The sequence below is a fragment of the Epinephelus moara genome, chromosome 15, assembly GCF_006386435.1.
Source record: "Epinephelus moara isolate mb chromosome 15, YSFRI_EMoa_1.0, whole genome shotgun sequence".
In the NCBI taxonomy this organism is placed as follows: domain Eukaryota; kingdom Metazoa; phylum Chordata; class Actinopteri; order Perciformes; family Serranidae; genus Epinephelus; species Epinephelus moara.
Genome location: NC_065520.1, coordinates 3,649,964 through 3,667,832, shown reverse-complemented (window position 1 = coordinate 3,667,832; position 17,869 = coordinate 3,649,964). Strand labels below are relative to the sequence as shown.

The 17,869-nt window shown below is 41.2% G+C and overlaps 2 protein-coding genes across 3 annotated transcripts in view; one reads left to right on the top strand and one right to left on the bottom strand.

Annotated features, from left to right (window-relative positions):
• Window positions 1-17,869, top strand: part of LOC126401623 (epithelial cell-transforming sequence 2 oncogene-like) — a 141,952-nt gene that overhangs the window by 31,400 nt on the left and 92,683 nt on the right. The window lies entirely within an intron of this gene.
• The window catches only part of filip1l (filamin A interacting protein 1-like), a 107,434-nt gene that overhangs the window by 8,543 nt on the left and 81,022 nt on the right, over window positions 1-17,869 (bottom strand). Inside the window, exons 1-2 of one of the 2 annotated variants that reach the window (XM_050062955.1) lie at window positions 11,985-12,106; window positions 3,046-5,878 (exon numbers count right to left, since the gene is read on the bottom strand). In XM_050062955.1, coding sequence (XP_049918912.1) covers window positions 3,046-5,763 — 2,718 coding nt within the window. In that variant the 5' untranslated portion in view covers window positions 5,764-5,878; window positions 11,985-12,106. Of the gene's footprint in view, window positions 1-3,045; window positions 5,879-11,984; window positions 12,107-17,869 lie in introns of those variants that run through there. The other variant, XM_050062954.1, reaches the window with a different exon arrangement.

The window sequence follows — 17,869 nt, the reverse complement described above, 5'->3', positions numbered from 1 at the left end:
GAAGCAAAGAACAGCAGCCAGTGTCTGATGCGCTCACACATAATCCCCAGATATATTCAGTGCGTATCAGATTGCCCTGCATGCATTCTTTGAAAACCAGCTAATCCATCTGAAATACTCAGATAAAGCACAATGAATTCTTGTTTGAAATGTTAGGTTACTTGTGTATCCGTCCTTGTTAAAAAAAAAAAAAAAAAAAGACATGCATGTGAAGCACCACTTCAGTACAGATTCAGACCTCTCAGTGGCTTCAGGCTGTCATAGTTAATAGGCACATTACATATTCATACACTTAACTTGTATTATGACTCAGATTCTCACTTTGATTCCAAAAACTACTGCAAGAAAAACTCTGTGGCTATTCAATTTTGGAATTATTCTGTCTTTAACATTTTTCTTACATCGCCTTTGTGTTGAAACATGACATTAATGAATGTGCTGCAACAGGTAAAATCCTCCCAAATCCTCCCCACTGTATCCTCTCCCACATCCCTTCCATTCCTCTCTTTCAGTCTCCATCCCCTCATCATCATCATCATCATCCTCTGACCTTTGGTACAGATTTAATTTAAACAAATCGCACGTACGTGGTAACGTTTCCACTGTGGGCACATAAAACCACATGTAGAAGAATGCATTTACATGGAGGAACATTCGTAAGTTGTCCTGATGATTCATTTCAAAGGACATGATTCATGGGAGAAAGCAAAATAAAACAGAAGTTTTGGGTTACTACCCAACGAACAGCAAGCTAAGTGAGACTTTCTGCTAAAAGACCACTGAGGTTAAGCTATCAGCAAATGCATGAGTGTTTTTAAGAACCAGACATTGTATCAGGTTTTCAGAAGGGGCTTTCTGATGTTTAAAGTGTTTCCTGGAGTGAAATATTAGGTGGCAGCACTCACAAGAATGGGCAAGCAAGGACAGTTTTTCTCTTTTTGGCACTAAAAGATTTGATTTTAAGGATTTTTTTGTCATGCTATATTGATGCCAGATGGATCATTTTTAGAGCCCAGCACCCTGTAGGGGTTGAGTGTCTTGCTCAAGGACACCTCAACATGGTGGCTGATGGCCAAGGAAAACTGAAATTATAGCCTTAATAACCACTGCCTTGATCTGCTGCTCATTTAGTTTGTCATCAACCCAATCACCAGAAAATATGTTGGCATGGAACATTTATGCAAACCACAGATGCGTTAGATTTGCACGTTACTAGGTAGGGGATACTTTGAAACTTCATGTTTCAGCAATGCTGTGGTTTACGTGTGGTTAGGTTTAGACACAGAGTCCACTTGGTAATGGTTAGGCAAAGAACATGTTTTTGTTTAAAATACCCCATTTAGGTGGCACAATATTGGCCAGAAAAGCAACAGTGTCTCTAAAGCCCTGTTTCCACCAAGCAGTGCAGTGCGATTCAGTTCAGTTCGGCGGAGCAGTGAGTGACAACAACCCCGCCTACATTTAAGAGAACTGTTTGCAGTGGAAGAGCTAGAGTCTAGGTACCATGTCTGAAGGGTTACTTTTGGTTCCAAAGGTACCATACCGAAAGTGTTTGGTGGAAACAGGGCTTAAAAAACAATCACTTTTTGGGCCACAATCCCGTCCAGAGAAGCAGCGCCGTCTCAGTAAAACACAACTGCTTTTTGAGCCACTATTCAGGGAGGAAAAGTAGCAATTTCTCAGTTTTTGTGCATAAAAAGTTGCTAGAAAAACAGTGACAGGTCACAACAAAACACCCATGTTTGGTGCCAAAAAAGCTGCTTGAAACACAGCAATGACTTGCAAAATCACACCTGGGTTGTTGTGTTTTTTGTTGGTCTTTAACAGTTGACAAACATTGATATGATATGAGTGACATGTGGTGTGCAGAAATGTACAATGCCAACATTTTCTTCTAGCGACTAGGCTGTCGTCATCAAGGACAAGAAAGAGATCAATTTGTCTGAATTTGTGTTTTTAGAAAACGTAACACGTGAGTGTTGAATCTTGTGATCTCATCTGAATTATAACCATGTTTTAGTAACCTACTTTCATGTTTTAGTAATATATGAAAGTCTAGTGGAAAAGAGCAGCTATAATTCTACCAAATCATGCACTTTTTTTAGATTCACCTCTTCCAGCAGCTTCATGGAGCAGCACTCTGAGGTTTAAAGGTTTCAAGCAGAGTTTCCATTAAGAAAACACCAACTATGACCTCAGCCTATGATTTTAACTCGAGCAAGCAAACATGTGAGAATCCCAGAAGGTTTTTTGTCTTGTAATTTGGTCGAGTATAAGCACAAAGGTTTTTCAGACAACTCTTTCACTTGGGTATTATTTAATTACTTGACAGTCTTTAAGTTGAAATCTGAGTTGTGATCTTTTGACCACAAACTGTCTAACATAAACACACCTAATTGAAATCTAAAGTGTTAAAAAGTTACTGTGCATGCATGAAGAAATCAAATCAAACAACTGATTACAATCTAATCGCATTTTGCTCAGATTATTTTTTTAATTTTACACATTCAAAACATGCTGGATTTAGTGAATAAATGAAATTGGCAAGCATGGATGACAAACTATAAAACATAACACTTCTTTTTGCACACTTTAATTCTCAGAAAACCAAACAACTTAATCATAATGCAGTATGTGTAATATGAAGTATAAAAACTGGTATGATACATCAGTGTGAATAGTCTGACTACATGGCAAATTAGCCACTGAGTACAATACAGTAAGTGCACATATAAGTTAAAAACCTGGTGTTATGTCAAATCAAATCAAAATTTTCTAGTGCTTTCAAATGGTATTGTTTTCTCATGCAGGCAAACATTTGAACTTAATCACACAGAACCAAGCAAACCAACCAAAATAAAAAGGAAACATTCAAACCCTGGTTTAAACTCATAAATCAAGTAAAACAGACGTATAAATGTATCAGGGTATAGAGCTGGGGTATAAGGGTCTGTGGTTGAGTTGGATCTCATGGGCGGGATTCAGTAACACAGGATGGGATGGAGGGTTTTGGGGATTATCAGGTCAGTCATAGACATTACTTACTGTAATCTGTGATGGCCTTTGGATTGGGGTGGAGGTGGGTTTAATCATGATGCTACTTGTGATTTTGCTGTTGCCTTTGATAGTAGGAGTGCTGCAGTTTGCAAGCACCTGAGTCCTTTGCTCCTGGAGTCCAGGCGTGTGGCACGGACTCAGTGTTTGCGTTGGAGTGGTGATGCTCTGAATGAAGGGGCTCCCTAAGTGAATGTGGATTTTGTTGTCCTCCGTGGTAATGACGTTTGGCCCGGAGCTGTTTGACCTCTGGACCTGCCAGTTGCTTTGCCTTTCCGGGGTCACGCGGAAGACGGCGTGCCCTCCGACAACCTCCAGTGGCTCAGTGGAGTGGGAGCGTTCAGGGGTGCCTGTTGTCACTGACACTATTTGTATAGGTGACATGGCTCTGTCTGGTGTTACAGAGCCACAAGAGTCTGGAGTCATTGTTCTCGAGTATGTGGCCATAGTGAAAGGTGACAGGGCTCTGTCTGGTGAACATGGCTCATCAGAGATTGGGGAACCTTTTGATTTTGTCGTTGGGGAAATGGATTTAGCAGTAGGGGATATGGAAGTATTCTGGATGATGGTGATTCTCTGTTTGGGTGGACCTCCGCTTGTGGGTATGACGGCAGTGCTGGTGAATGACTGGGTGTTTTCTGTGGTCGGGCTGGTGATCTCTAGCGTTGCTGTGTTATGTCCGTGGTCAGGAGTAACTTTAATGTGCAGAGGCTGCCCAGGGCTGTGGGTCAACACAACATCTCCAGGCTGAACATGGTTGCCGTTCTGCCGCGGCTGCACTTTGCCATTCACCTGATGGGGTGTGTCTTTGTTTTTAATGAACGGCACTCGTGCTCTTCTCAAGTTGTTTAGATTATTGACACTATTGATAAGTGAGGGGCTGCATTTGGTAAGCTGAAGCTCATTGCTGTAATTTGCGTTTTCCTCAGCTTCGCTCTCGTCATACAGCTTACCGTTCACCACAGCACGCTCCAGTGGGGCCATTGTCTTACCGTTGGGAGACATGAGGTCAAGAGGCTCTGTCTGAACTTCTTTGGTGGAAACATGAAGGTCTGAGAAGCGCCTTCCATTCATGCCAGGGCGAAGACTTTTGCTGAAGCGTCTATATCTCTCAAGCTCCCTTGTGAGCGTCTCCATTTCTCTGGCCAGTTCTTTGTTTCTGACTTCCTGTTGGGTCAGCTTCCTTTGGAGAGTAGAGTGATCTGTTTTCATGCGACAAATAGACTCCTCTGTCCCCATGTATTCGTGGATCTTCTCTTTCAGAGCTGCTACCTCTCTGGTCAGATGACTCGACTTTGCCTCCTCCTCCTTCAAGCGTTTATAGAGAACATGCTCTTGACTGCACTCTTTCTTTTCAGCCAGTTGGTACTTTGAAAGTTCTTTTCTGGATATTTCCAGCTCCTCCATCAAGGCTTTACCTTTCTCTTGCTCATTGGTGAATCTTTTCTCCAGTGATTCAAACTCCTCAGTTTTCAAGAGGTCGCCCTCTACCACCTTCATGTCCTTTAACTTGCATCTGAGTCGTTCAACCTCCTGTGTCAAATCCTTTACTTTGTTGTCTTCTTGTTGGAAGCGGTTAGCAATGGGTGTTCTGATGTGCTCCTCTTTAGCTTTGCTTCTCATGTACTCTCTTTCTACATTCTCAAGCGATTGCAGCCTTTTCTTCATCATGTTGATCTTAGACTCCAAATCATTGCTCTTTTCCTCTTCAGCACTCAACTTGGCCTTCAAGTCATCTCTTTCCTTTGTGGCACTGCACATTTTCTCCTCGAGCTCAGCCTTTGACCTCAGTGCTTTCTTGCTCTCCTCAATCAGCTTCTCTGTGACTGATGTGACTTTGTCCTGTTCAGCCTGAAGCTTGCCAGTGCTGTTCTGGACCTTGTTCTCCATTTGCTTGAGCTTTTCTGCCATCACCTTCCTTTCATCCACCAGCATAACTGTCAGGGTCTTTAACTTGGTCAGATCTTCTTTCAGCGTCAGCTCTGTCTTTCCCAGTTGGCTTTCAGCAGCCTCCAGTTCTTTGACTCTCACTTTCAAGACTTCCAGCTCACCGGTCAGGACCTTTGACACCATCCTTTCCTTCTCCAGGTTACTTTTGAGTGAGCTGCATTCTTGTTTGCTCTTGCTGAATGCGTCCTCTAGTTTCTCCAAGTCCATAATTCTGTGGTTCAGTTTATCGACTTCAGCCTTTAAGTTCCGGCTTTGGTTGGCCTCTTTCTCCAGTTTCTTGTTGAGGTCCCTGCAGTGGTCCTCCATTCTGATCAGTTCTTCATCCTTTCCTTCCATTTCAAGTACCCTTTTACGCAACTCTTCGAGCTCAGACATGAGACTAGAGTTTCCACACTCACCACGGCTAATTTTGTCCCTTAGCTCCTGCAGTTCCTCGTCAGCTCTGCGCAGGGTCTTGTTGGTCTCCTCCAGCTCATCAAGCTGCCTGCTGAGAGTTGACAGCTTCTGGCGCAGCTGCCTGTTTTGGGCGTCCTCGCTGGTCAACTTGGCAGTCATGGCGTCTTGTTCCTGATGGTACCGACCGGCTTGGTCACGCAGCTCAGCCTCCAAGCGAACAACCTTTTGCTCCTCTTCTTGCAGACGGGCATTAGCGGAGCTCAGCTCCTCCTGGGCTTGTGAAGCACTGGCACTCAGTTCTTGGACCTTTGCTGTTTGTTGGTTCAGCTGCTCAGTGAGACGCTGCTGTTCATCCACAACCATCAACGCAAACGACTTGAGTTTTGTCAGCTCCTCCTTCAGACTGTTGATCTTTTTGTTGTTCTCTTCTTCCTTCCTTTCTTGGTAGGCCTTTTCTTGATCAATTAACAGCTTCAACCTGTAAAAGATAAAAACAAGGCAGACATTATCTTTCCAATTCAGAACTTGCACACAGAAAGTAAATGAAAATAGAAAAAATGTTGCTTTATTATATTTTTTTTTTTACTTTCCCCCTGTAGTTGCATTTTCTATTAGCTGCATTCAATTTATTTGCTTGTTAAAATAATTTTAATTAACTTTCCAGTGAACTTCAGAGCAACACATATTTAAAGCCCATGTTTAAAATGTCAGTCTTTATTTGCTTATAGTATATATGAAAGGTGCTGTAGAAACTCTACACCCCCACTGTCATTGCCCATTGGGCCCACTTCTCTGAGCACTGACACATCATAAACACTGTTATTTTCCCCACGTTTCAGAGGAGCACTAACGTTTTTATGTCATGGAAAATTTAACACATCATAAAAAGCTTGACTTTAACTCTCTCAGGTTGGTAGTCTGAAATACCTGTGGTTACTTTTTTTTGTTCCCTTGTTGCCAACTAATTCTCCCATGGTTTGGAAACCTGAGTTACTGCTGTAAATATTAGGCCTTGAATTTAACTTTCAGTTTCCATTTGAGGGTGTGACATATGGCTGCTTAAGTCCTGTGGGAAATAATGGTAAAAGACGGAAACAGAGCCAGTAATTGATGTTGACCTCTGAAAATGATCTCACCAGATAAGATGAGCAATTCTGTAAAACTTACAAAGATATTTCTACCCAGGATGTTCGTTGATTAAGTTGTCATTGTTCAATGGTAATCGCAGTGGTCCTTTTGGTGAATCTTTTATCAAACATAGATTATATTTTATTTATTTAATATATAAAAGTATAAGACTAATTTTCAATGATATATTATTTAATTGACACTGGATGTAATCCTGAAATGAGGAGCACTTGTGGATAGTCTATACTTGGTTTGTTTTTATACCAGTGACTCTTGAAATCACCAATCCAGACTACAAAAAAATCCTGACAGTAACGTCAAATCTCCTAAACTGGACTACTTTTACCTAATATCTCTACTTACAAAATCCTGACGGGGTACAAAGTTCCCAAATGATGTCAAGGTACATTGCTCATGTGCCATTAGATGCAGTTTCAGTGCATAGCCGGGGTCAGTAAGTCTGGCACATGCACACATCACCAGGCCAAAGTGCCTGCAGTCCCTGAGGATGGTATGTTATGACTGCTGTGTGTGCAGCTGCCAGGCATTTCCACACAGATGGCCCACTGGCATGGAACAATCCTTTAATTAAGGGGTTCCTCTACTACCAGCCCTTCTCTCCCTCACCAAAACCACCACCACCTACCCTCCCCATTTTTTTTCTTATACATTTAAAGGAATTCCCCCTGCTTCCAGAGGCAATTACAGTCCCACAGAGTTTATACAGAAATCCCCCCACACACACCAACGCACACTTTTAGGGATCACTAATTCCACATGTACACTTGCATTGTGGGCCATGATGTAAGTGTGGAAGGGTGGGTCACTTCTCAGCAGCAGAGTGCGTGTCATTTCTCTCTCCTGTAGCGGCTAAAGGGAGGGAGCAGGTACAGGGACACATGTAACTGCATCCATGTGTTCCAATTAGATCCAGACAAAATAACACTCCATAAAATATTACAGGGACATGCATAAGATTCATTGTTAGTGTGGTTTGGGTGAACTGGGAGATTTTTGTGGCCGCGTTTCAAGAAGCAAATACCCTACTATTATTATTTATTATGATTTATGCTGTAAACTTTATTTTATGTAAACTGTATCCTGTTGAAACTGAAAATAAAGCTCTAACAGGATGTGCCATTCAACCAGGGTATGGTCAGAGTCAGAGGGTTGGTTGCAGTAATTCCATTTTATTTCACTTTAGACTTCTACTCTACTACAATTTGAGGGCAAATGTTTTTTAATATTTCACTCCAGCACATTTATTTAAAAGTCATCTGCTTTAGTGGTTACATTAAAGCTACGGTTGGTAACTTTTATGAAAATAACTTTTTGTTGTATTTGCTAAGACTGTGACAGATAATCTTTGAAGAAATATGTTTCCTCTGGCTCCTCCTAGTGCTCCTAATGGCATTCGAACGAATCCACCACGCCTGAACTAAACAACCGATTACAGCCGAGGAGTGTCAAGCGCAGTTGTCAATCATGTCAATCACTGCTTGTAAACTGTAGTCAAACTCAAACTAGGCAGCGCTGATCAAATATGAATCAAAATTTTGTTCTTGCCTCAAGATATTTTGAGTGTAAGGCCTTTGCACAGAGTCTGTTTGTTTTTTCTTTGTCGGAAATTATCACACGTCACTATGTGTCAATCATCTTTGCACACTGAGTACAAAACTTAAAGAGGAGACAAAAGAGGAAACATGTCCTTTCAGTTCGTCACAATAAAATACTTTGGAATCAGTGTGTAAGGTTTTTGTGCGTAAAGATTTTTTTTTTTTTTTTCGGAAAAACGCATCCGAAAAAACACAGACTCAGTGTGCAAAGGCCTTAAGATGAGAAAGTTCGTTTTAGCTTTTTAACATGGCGATTGAGTCACAAACATTCTCATTTTACAGCTAAACAGTACACTAAAATATGTTTCTGAGAACATCTGAGGCGAGAAAAAAAGCACTACAGTGACAGAATCTTGATTCACATTTGATCAGTGCTGCCTCATTTGACACTTTGACCACAGTTCATGAGCAGTGATTGACAGCTGCATTGAAGACTCCTCTGCTCTGATTGGCTGTTTTCATCTGCATGCAGTATTGCCATTGGAAGCATATGAGGAGGAGGAGGAACATGATTTTTAACAGACTATCTGTCTCGTGTACTTGTGTCAGGATACAGTGAAAGTTTTAGAGAAAAGTTAATTTTATACAAGTTACAAACTACAGCTTTAATACAAAATATGCTCAACTATAAGATTATGTGGTATATAGAGTTGTTAAAGTTAACTCCACCACCTACTGCAACTTTAAAACACTTTCATTTTTGGTTCTTTAAGTATCTTTTGATGCTTATATTTCTGTCATTTTACTATAAATTTGAAATGCATGGCTTTACTTGTCACAGTATTTCTACACTGTGCTACTGCTGCATTTAATTGAAGTAAAAGATCTGACATTTTGTGCTACTGGGCTTCTATTTGAGGCATTATGGTTTCCAACAAAAGCTGTAAACCAAAACCCAATCCCACCTAAAGTTTTTGTACACTCCTTCTTTATTCTTTAAGGAGTATTCCAGGTGCTGAGATTATTTTTCTGTCCAGCTTTATTGACTTTAAGTTTGCCCTTGTAATACTGGCTGCAAGCAGTGTTGATAAAATACTTTAATCATCTTTACTCTCAAGGACCTTGGATAAGAGTGTCGTGCGAGGGACCTTATCTTGAAACATGCATGTGTTGAAAAATGACATTTTCTTTGAATGGATTGTGTACGTAGAGACATGCAGTTGCTAAGTGAAACAAGCAGACATCTCTCTTAAAAACCAGCCTGTCGCCTGTAATCACTGTTTATTCAATGTCTTATCTCAGTCCCCCCCCCCCTGTTTTTCTAGTGATGTCATCAGCCGAAATAGACAGAGAAATGTACTTTGTTCCCTTGTACTGAAAACTATGCTTATCACTCTGTTTTAAAATACATCTAAATCCTGAGCTGGATAATAATCCTGTATGCTGCATGCAAGGGCACTTTGTGCTAATAAAGCAAATCCTTTGAGAGGAAACTACACGGCTCCTACGCTCAAACACACTGCCCGCCTCACAGCAGTAAAATCACTGGTAGCTCTTTATGGGACTATATTGCTCTATTCCCGATGTACTTTGCGGTACGTAAGGAAATGTTAGTCCAGATCAGTTGTTCCTGAACGTTTTCTCATCAGGGACACACACATAGATGAGTGAATTTGGCCAGCAGATCCACATCTGAGACCATTTTTCGTGTTAGGTATAATTTACTGCAGATTTGCAAGTCTGCATATAGTTGGAGGCACAAAAGACAGGATGACCTTTAGTGAAAAAACATCATCCTGCAGCTGACCCTAAACTAATGTTGGAGACCAATCATACTGTAACGAGTAGCAGTAGCTCATCAGACCAGCTTTCGCCATCTAATATAAGTCAGTAGAAGCCGTTGCTATATGCGCTCAGGGATCACATAAATATTACAGCTGATCTAAATAGCATTTGTTCACATTTCCTCCCCCATCATGTTTTATCTGAGCGTTGTTAGAGAGCAGCTTGAGAGAACATTATTTTGGAGGAATGAATTGTAAAGTGCTGCACATAAAGTTGGTGACATAACAGTTTTATGGCTATCAACATTACAAGGCACCTTACCACCCACTCTGCGGCCTGTAGAACCTTTGCAACAGGCACTAATTTCAGATTGGTTTCCTCTAAAAATGGATGCATGACCACCAAGGCGGGCCATTAAGGTGTCATGGAAAAATGGCTTGCAAAGAGTCATTTGGTGGATTAGGCCTCCAAATTGGGATTTCCTAACTTTACAGGTTTGTGGCTTTGTTTCACCTATATATTTTTCTTAAATTTAAGTGAATGCCATTAATAAAGAAAAGGAAACATCCAGTTGGGAGCAGTCACAACCAGCCACAGCTTTACAGAGGGCTTCCCTCTCTTTACGTGGCTCCTGAAGCTGGAAACTGTGGCTCACCCGCTGCTTAAAGCAGTGTTACACGTTCCATATGTCATTCCCTAACCACAAGTGATTAGGTCATGTATGTACAGGCCGATATATCCTGCACACACACATCTACACCTCCGCTTTAACATGTGGATGGTGGGTCAAACGCTCTCATGTGTGACTGAGTTTGAAGGGGGGGGGGGCTGATTGATGCAGTGCATGGACTGGATGTAAAGTCCACACAGGCTAAGTGATATGCCCCGAGAGTGCAATCAACATGTATAAAATATGTACCTCGGATATTTATTAACTTCCCCATAGTGGTGATATGCTTAATGGAGTGGTGGAGACCTAAATGTGTCCTAAAACAGTTTTGTATTGTGTGTGTATGAATAAATTAGATTATACAGTGTTTCCAAAATGCCAAATGCTACATGAGTCCTCCATTAACACCACAGATTATTATTTCCTGAAAGCATAGCTGCTGTTTAATGGAAAGAAGGTCCTTGTTCCATTAGTATCTGTGTCATTAATGTAGTAAAAGTTGTTGGCAGTAATCAGAGCAAGAGTCACTATTTTCATTTTTCATTTTAGATAAAGATTTTCACAACCACAGTCAATCAGGAAAGACAAGAAATGAATTCATCTGATCATAAAAAGCAACCAAATGTTCATGATCCATTAAAATACTGAATAAATGGGCTGTACATGCAGTTTATATCTAAAATATGTTGTCTAGTGTCTGCCGTATGCTGTCTTTTTTCTTTACTATACACCTGGAATGCCACATGATCCCTTTTCATTTTGGTATCTTGGTGCGTGCAAAACTAAATCATCAGTATTTAAACAATTATGTTACCTTGACAGTTCTTACCCAGTAAATTTACAGGCCATAAATGCGGCATGCTCAACACCACAATCCGACAACACTGAGATTCATTGCTGTCTGAATACTTCTTATCTTCAGTCAAGTTTGCAATGACAGATAAACATCACCACAGCATTTAAGGATTCTGAATCAGGATGTGATTCAGCATTTCTTTATGGTCATATAAAATTGAATTAAATGTGAAATTACACTGATAATACAACTTCTTGCTTAGAGACATTAATGAAGTTCCAGCCATAGTTTATATACATTTAACACATTTTAAAAAGGATTTAAAACTTGAACTTCCTTAGATTTTGTTTAACTTTTGCTGACTTAGAAAACCTAATTCTACTGAGTTTTTTTTTACTTCTTAGACTAGTTGTATTGAAGATGTGATCCACAAACGTTAAAAGTAACTTACACTAACTACACACACTAAATGCCTTCTCTAAGCTCAAAGAAATACTATTAAAAACACACATCTTGAAACTTTAGTACACAAGAACACCAGTATGAAATCATGCCACTCTGAACATCTGTACGTCTCCAAGCCAATCACCAGATCAACAACTCTTAAAAAGTTTTTAAGCTTTTTCCTAGTAATGTTCAGTGTGCCTACCTGTGCCAAAGGCTTTCCCGGCTTCACTGCCATAAGCTCATCATCTTGCCGTACAACACCCGAGCCTCAACTCTTCCTCTGTGTGTGTGTCTCACTCTGAGTAGCTGTAATGTGGGCATTCCTTCAGTCAGACCAAACAATAAGGGATGTGCTCCCTGCCTATGGACCATTACATCATCAGCATGTCCTTATATGGAGCTTTGCATTGCAGAGGCTTGCAAGAAGGGGGTGTGCTTTCTCGCATGTGTAGCTGTGCGGTGTGTACATGTGTGTGCGCATGTCTGAGCAAGTCTCCTGAAGTAACTGTTTAACTAGAGGATGTGGCAGCGAAGAGGGAAAGGTTTCTCTTGACGTATGTAATGTGTGAAATATCTGCCAGGTCTGTCACTGCTGTGGAGGCAGGGCAGTAGGTGAAGAGAGACAAGGAGTTCGAGTTACAGTGTTTCCTTCTGGCTCTTGTCAACATCAGTCATTGATTCAGCCAAGGAGGGCGGAAAAAGGAATCAGCTTGCAAAGTTATTAAGAAAATCTTGGATGAGGATTTGTAATTGAGGTCGATACTGCAGAACAAGACAAGACACGTAACACCTTATCTTTGATGGGTGAAATGTATATTCACAAACCACACCTAAGAGATACCCTGACATTTTGACAGTTTCACTGAAATGGTTTGTTGGAAAAACCATTCCTGATTGAAAACATGGAGCGCTACCAAGCGGCATCTTCTGGGACTGAAAAATGAAGCCAGTGCAAAGTGCCAAAAACTTCAGTTCCTCTAACGGCCACTTGAGGATGGCTCCAAAATTAAGTTAGTTCCCCCATGTTAACATGCTTAACTTTACAGCAAAAATTAACATGCTTACAGTCTGGTACAAAAACACATTTTTTGGTCTGTAGGGGGGATGAATGTTTAACTCACTATTTAAATTTTGTTAAGGTTTAAAGTCCTGCAAAACCAAGGGCTTGGCTGCTTTGAGTGACAGGTTGTCTTTGAGGTGTAACCACCAGGGCTGGGTATAGTTAGAAAAATTGCAGTGCTGATACAAATGCCTGTACTCTTACAATGATACCAATACCAATGGAGTACATCATTCGATATCCATAATTTGAGTGAAGTGGTGTGGTAGAGCCCTACTTTTGAGCATTTTGGTGACATCTCAGCACGTTAAACTGCAAATTCTGTTGATGCACTGCGCCCAACTTCACTACACCACGGTTTGTATAGGTTGTAGTCACTGCTGCGGGAGTGTGAGCTCCATGCCAGGGATAGTAGTGAGAGTTCACCTGGCCGCACACAGTGACAGGGCTAACTGTCAGCACCACATGGCTAACATCACCTGACGGTTTTTAATAGGTTAAACGACTGCATTGAGCCATTTTAGTGTTGAATATGTTGGGACCGTTTAACGGCTAAGTGTTGGGTGTTAGCCACTGCGTTAGCTTATGCTGAGCAGGCACATGTTAAACAGACCATTTGCTGGAGGAGATTGGCTCCAGATATGGCAGCAAAAGAAATGTTGATCCGGTGGGGGGTCAGGACGGTCTTGGATCAGAGCCTCGGTGCAAAGAAAGATCAAATGCAGGTATAGTTTGACTGGAAAAATTTCAGTACTACTTGGTACTGGGTTATTTTTGTCAATGCCTTAAAGGTATCAAGTACTGACACCCAGCCATAGTCACCACAGTCTACAAGTAAGATCCACCCCTCACTCCACAGCTCCACCTTCTTGTCTTAATATGGTCATTGCTGGCTCCAAAAATCCAAGATGGTGACAGCCAAAAAGCAAAATTTAAGGCTTCAAAACTGGAGTCCACAAATGGATGCTTGACATCATTGTGGCTACTTCTATACACGCTACTAGCTGTACAAGGGTAGTACAAGGGATGTTTTGGGGCATACAGTAACCGATTTAGTTGACAGGAATTCATCTTTCCTCTTAAAATGGTCCTTTGCAACGGCTCAATCTATGCCATTAATTCTTTACACTTAACAACAGTGATGGAAGTATTCAGATACTTACTGAGCAGAAGTTGAAATGTTGCAATGTAAAAATACTCCATTACAAGCAATTCAAAGTTTAAGTAACATTCATTAAGAACATTCTTAGGCTTATTTGCTTTCTTGCTGATAGTGAGATGAGAACATCAATACCACTCTCATGCCTGTACGGTAAATTTGAAGCTACAGCCAGGAGACAGTTAGCTTAGCATAAAGACTGGCATTAAAAGAAAACAACTAGCGTGACTATTTTCAAAGGAAAATAAAAAAATCTGCCTACCAGCACCTATAAATCTCACACTTTATATCTTGTTTGTTTTATCCATACAAATACCATACTTGGGTACTTTGTTACTTTCCTCTACTGGTATACAATACATGCAGCCAACATTGTGAGAATATCTGAGGTAAGGGTTGGGTATTTAAACACCTGTTGGTGTAAAAGTGGCTTTAAGCTAATGGCTCCACAAACTTTGCTTTTCATGCAGCAGTGTAATCGTAGCTTAAGGCAGCCACACATTGCTCTTTATCAGTGGCACATTGTTCAGCTCACAATGCCTCAGTCTTTACTTTGATTATCAGATTGCTCTTACCTAACTCATACATTTCTCAGGCCATAGCTGGGGACTGAATCTATCTTTTAAAATTCTCAACATTGTGCGTCATCTATTGTCATATGATGGGAGCAAATTTTCTAGAGATTTTTCAGGGAGGTTATTGCTTGGCTGTCAATGTTTCTATTGTTCTGAGAAAAATGTGCCCTGTTGATTCAAACAATGGGGTCGGTGACACTGCATGGTGCAGAAACACACGGGCAGCTCAAGTACTGACTTCCTGACAAACACACAACCTGTTTGGTGTAAGGCGACAATGCATGACATGCATTAAGACAGTAAATTAGTCACATATACATATCAGTCTGTGAAAACACAAAGTGTGTTCTGTCACTATATGCGTTCAGGCAGTATGTTGCAGTTCTAACTGATTCCACCTGTGCAAGCAAATAACAAGGGCAAGACTCTTTCTGCCTCATGCATACGAAATGAAATAAGTCATGGCTACACAATGGCTGAGGTCACTGTTCTTAAATGTTATGAGCTTTGCCAGCCGAGCAGAGGGATGCAGAGATTTGCTGGATTCATTTAAAGCTGCACCAGGGAAGACATTTATGTAAAAATACAAACATACGTCTTTGACTTGCATAAGCAGTCAATCAACTCGTCATCCAACCTGGCTTGATGACCCGTCCTCTCAACTGAACGCTTGCCAAACACAATAACAAGTGTTGTCCCCCATGTGCTATCATTAATATCCAGCTTTAAAGGATGTAATTACACATCAGACTTACAGTAATGATGGGGAACCAGGCTGGTATGTTCAGCTTTAGTCCATAAGCATCTACTAACCATCTTCACCAACCTTCTGGACAACTCTTAGTCCAGAAATGTAAAACAGAAAACTTCCATCCCTGGCCAACAGTGTACTCCAAGCAAAATTTAATTAGGTGCTCTCAAAATGTTGATGAATACAACAAACGCCAGCATACACACTGTGACTTGAAGTCGTTTAGTTGCAGATGGAGCAGCTTTCGTGCTTCGCAGCGGGAGCCAGACACGACTCGCAAATTCCTAAAAAGAGGTAAACCTAAAACATGTGGCCGAGACGACTAAATGCAAAAACTTGCAATTAATCCCAGTTTTTTCAACCAATTGGAGGAGACTGTTGTTGGATGATAATGAATGAGGCTATGTGAAAAGGTTTGGATGGCCAGCTCCAGCACACAGCGCCAACAGAAGCCAAAGACAGCATTTCTTTTTTGGTCAGGAACGTCATCATGTTGCCTGTTCAAACACACCAAATTTGATTTTTGTTTGGAGAAAACTGCAACTCTTAAACTTGTCATTCAATACACTGACCACTCTGATGGGGTAGACTTTTCTTTAAGCGCCGTATGGTAATTGTCACGTGTTGATGACAGCTAAAGGCCAGGGGGATAAGAGGCTGGAGGAACTGGGAGAACAACCAGAATGACATGGCTGAGCTCCCTGCTGAGACTGCAACCTTGCCTCTTTCTCGCCTCTCAAAGAAACCAGTTCCTGTGTCCACTTGAAAGCATCACATCTCGTTTGCTGAGAGACTTTCCCCTGAAGCACTTCTAAGTCTTTAAAGTACCATTGTAAAATTTTGCCACAAGGCCATGGGAATTGCGGAACTGTAGCGCACACTTGGGTCAAGCAGGATTGATTTCAGGCAATTTAAAACACAATATATCAGTGTCACAGAGTCCAACAACTGCCCACTGAGCTCCAACTCCAAACTATGATGTATTTTTGTGTTCTCTCCTATTTCCTTGCAACAAACCGTTTGTTCTTGGAACAAACAATTCGGTCATCCAAAATTAGATTCTATTTCTGGATCTGGACATATTCGGGGCCCTGAGTACTGTATACTTGAAACAGATGTTGGGGATCAAACACAAAAGCAGGCCACACAAACATGTTTGCTGTGACAAGCCTCTGCCAAATGACAAATAGTGGGGAGATGAAGATGTATTATGTAACCTCTATGGGATGACTATCGCGCTGACAATACACAAAAGTATGCAGGGGTTTGGGGTTTGGTTTGCATGAGCAACGTGTGCGGTTCGGCAAGGCGGTTGTTAAATCCCGAGGCAGGGTCCGCCGGTATTTCAACATGCTGCCATGTTCCTCTGAGCTGAAACTTCCTGGAAATCTCAAGAGGGTACAAATGACAAGACATGAGCCACATGGATGAATGAAAGGATTTATCTGCTAAATGAAGCAGCAAACGATTTATGATTGGAAAACTAGTCTCCGCCCAACTGAGACCTGCTCTCTATATTCAGACCAACATTATTACTGTGTCAAAAAAACACAGCCTCAGGGCGTCTTGTGGCCTAGTGGTTAACATGCCTACCGTGTAATTGCAAAGTTTCAAGTTTTATTCTGACTGGGGACTTGTTGCATGTCATACTTCTCTCTTTCACACACACAGTGACTGTCCAACAAAGACAAAGCAAGAAAAATGCAAAAGCAACCAAAAAACAAAAAAGTTGACCCTAGATGAACTTCCCCCACAACATAACACGACATCATCTCAAAATGCACTAAATTGGCCAATTGAATATGTGCAAGCGCACATACTTGGTAGATGACTTACTGTTTACTCCACAATTGTCAAGGGGGAGGCTAAAATTAAACCACTATGTGGAATTTTGGAGTGTTATGAATCTATTAGTGTATTTCCATTCACCAGTTTTTGTGCTCGTTTTCAATTTGTGTTTAAAAAAACACAAAATCAAGAGCGGAAATCACAAAAAGACAAAAAACAAACAAACATTGAGGTATTGCAAAAACATTCTGGTGGAAAAGAAAAAAGAAAGACAAGAAGATAAAAAGAAAATGTGATAAAAATCAACCCAATTGCCAGAAAGAATGTTGGAATGGTACATTTTTGTAAACCACAGACACAGTTGCATGTTATGTAGCATTCATTCATTCTCCATAACTGCTTATCCTGTTAGGGGTAGCGGGGGGGCTGGAGCCTATCCCAGCTGACACTGGGCGAGAGGTGGTGTACACCCTGGACAGGTCACCAGACTATCACAGGAATGACATAATAGAGACAGACAACCATTCACGCTCACATTCACACCTACGGCCAAGTTGAGTCACCAATTAACCTGCATGTCTTTAGACTGTGGGAGAAAACTGGGGAAAGCCCACACTGACACGGGGAGAACATGCAAACCCCGCACAGAAGTGTGAGCCAGAAATCCTCTTGCTGTGAGGCGACAATGCTAACCACTGTACCACCGTGCCACTTTGTCATCTATTAACAAAGCAGCGACATTTCGGTAAAAAAC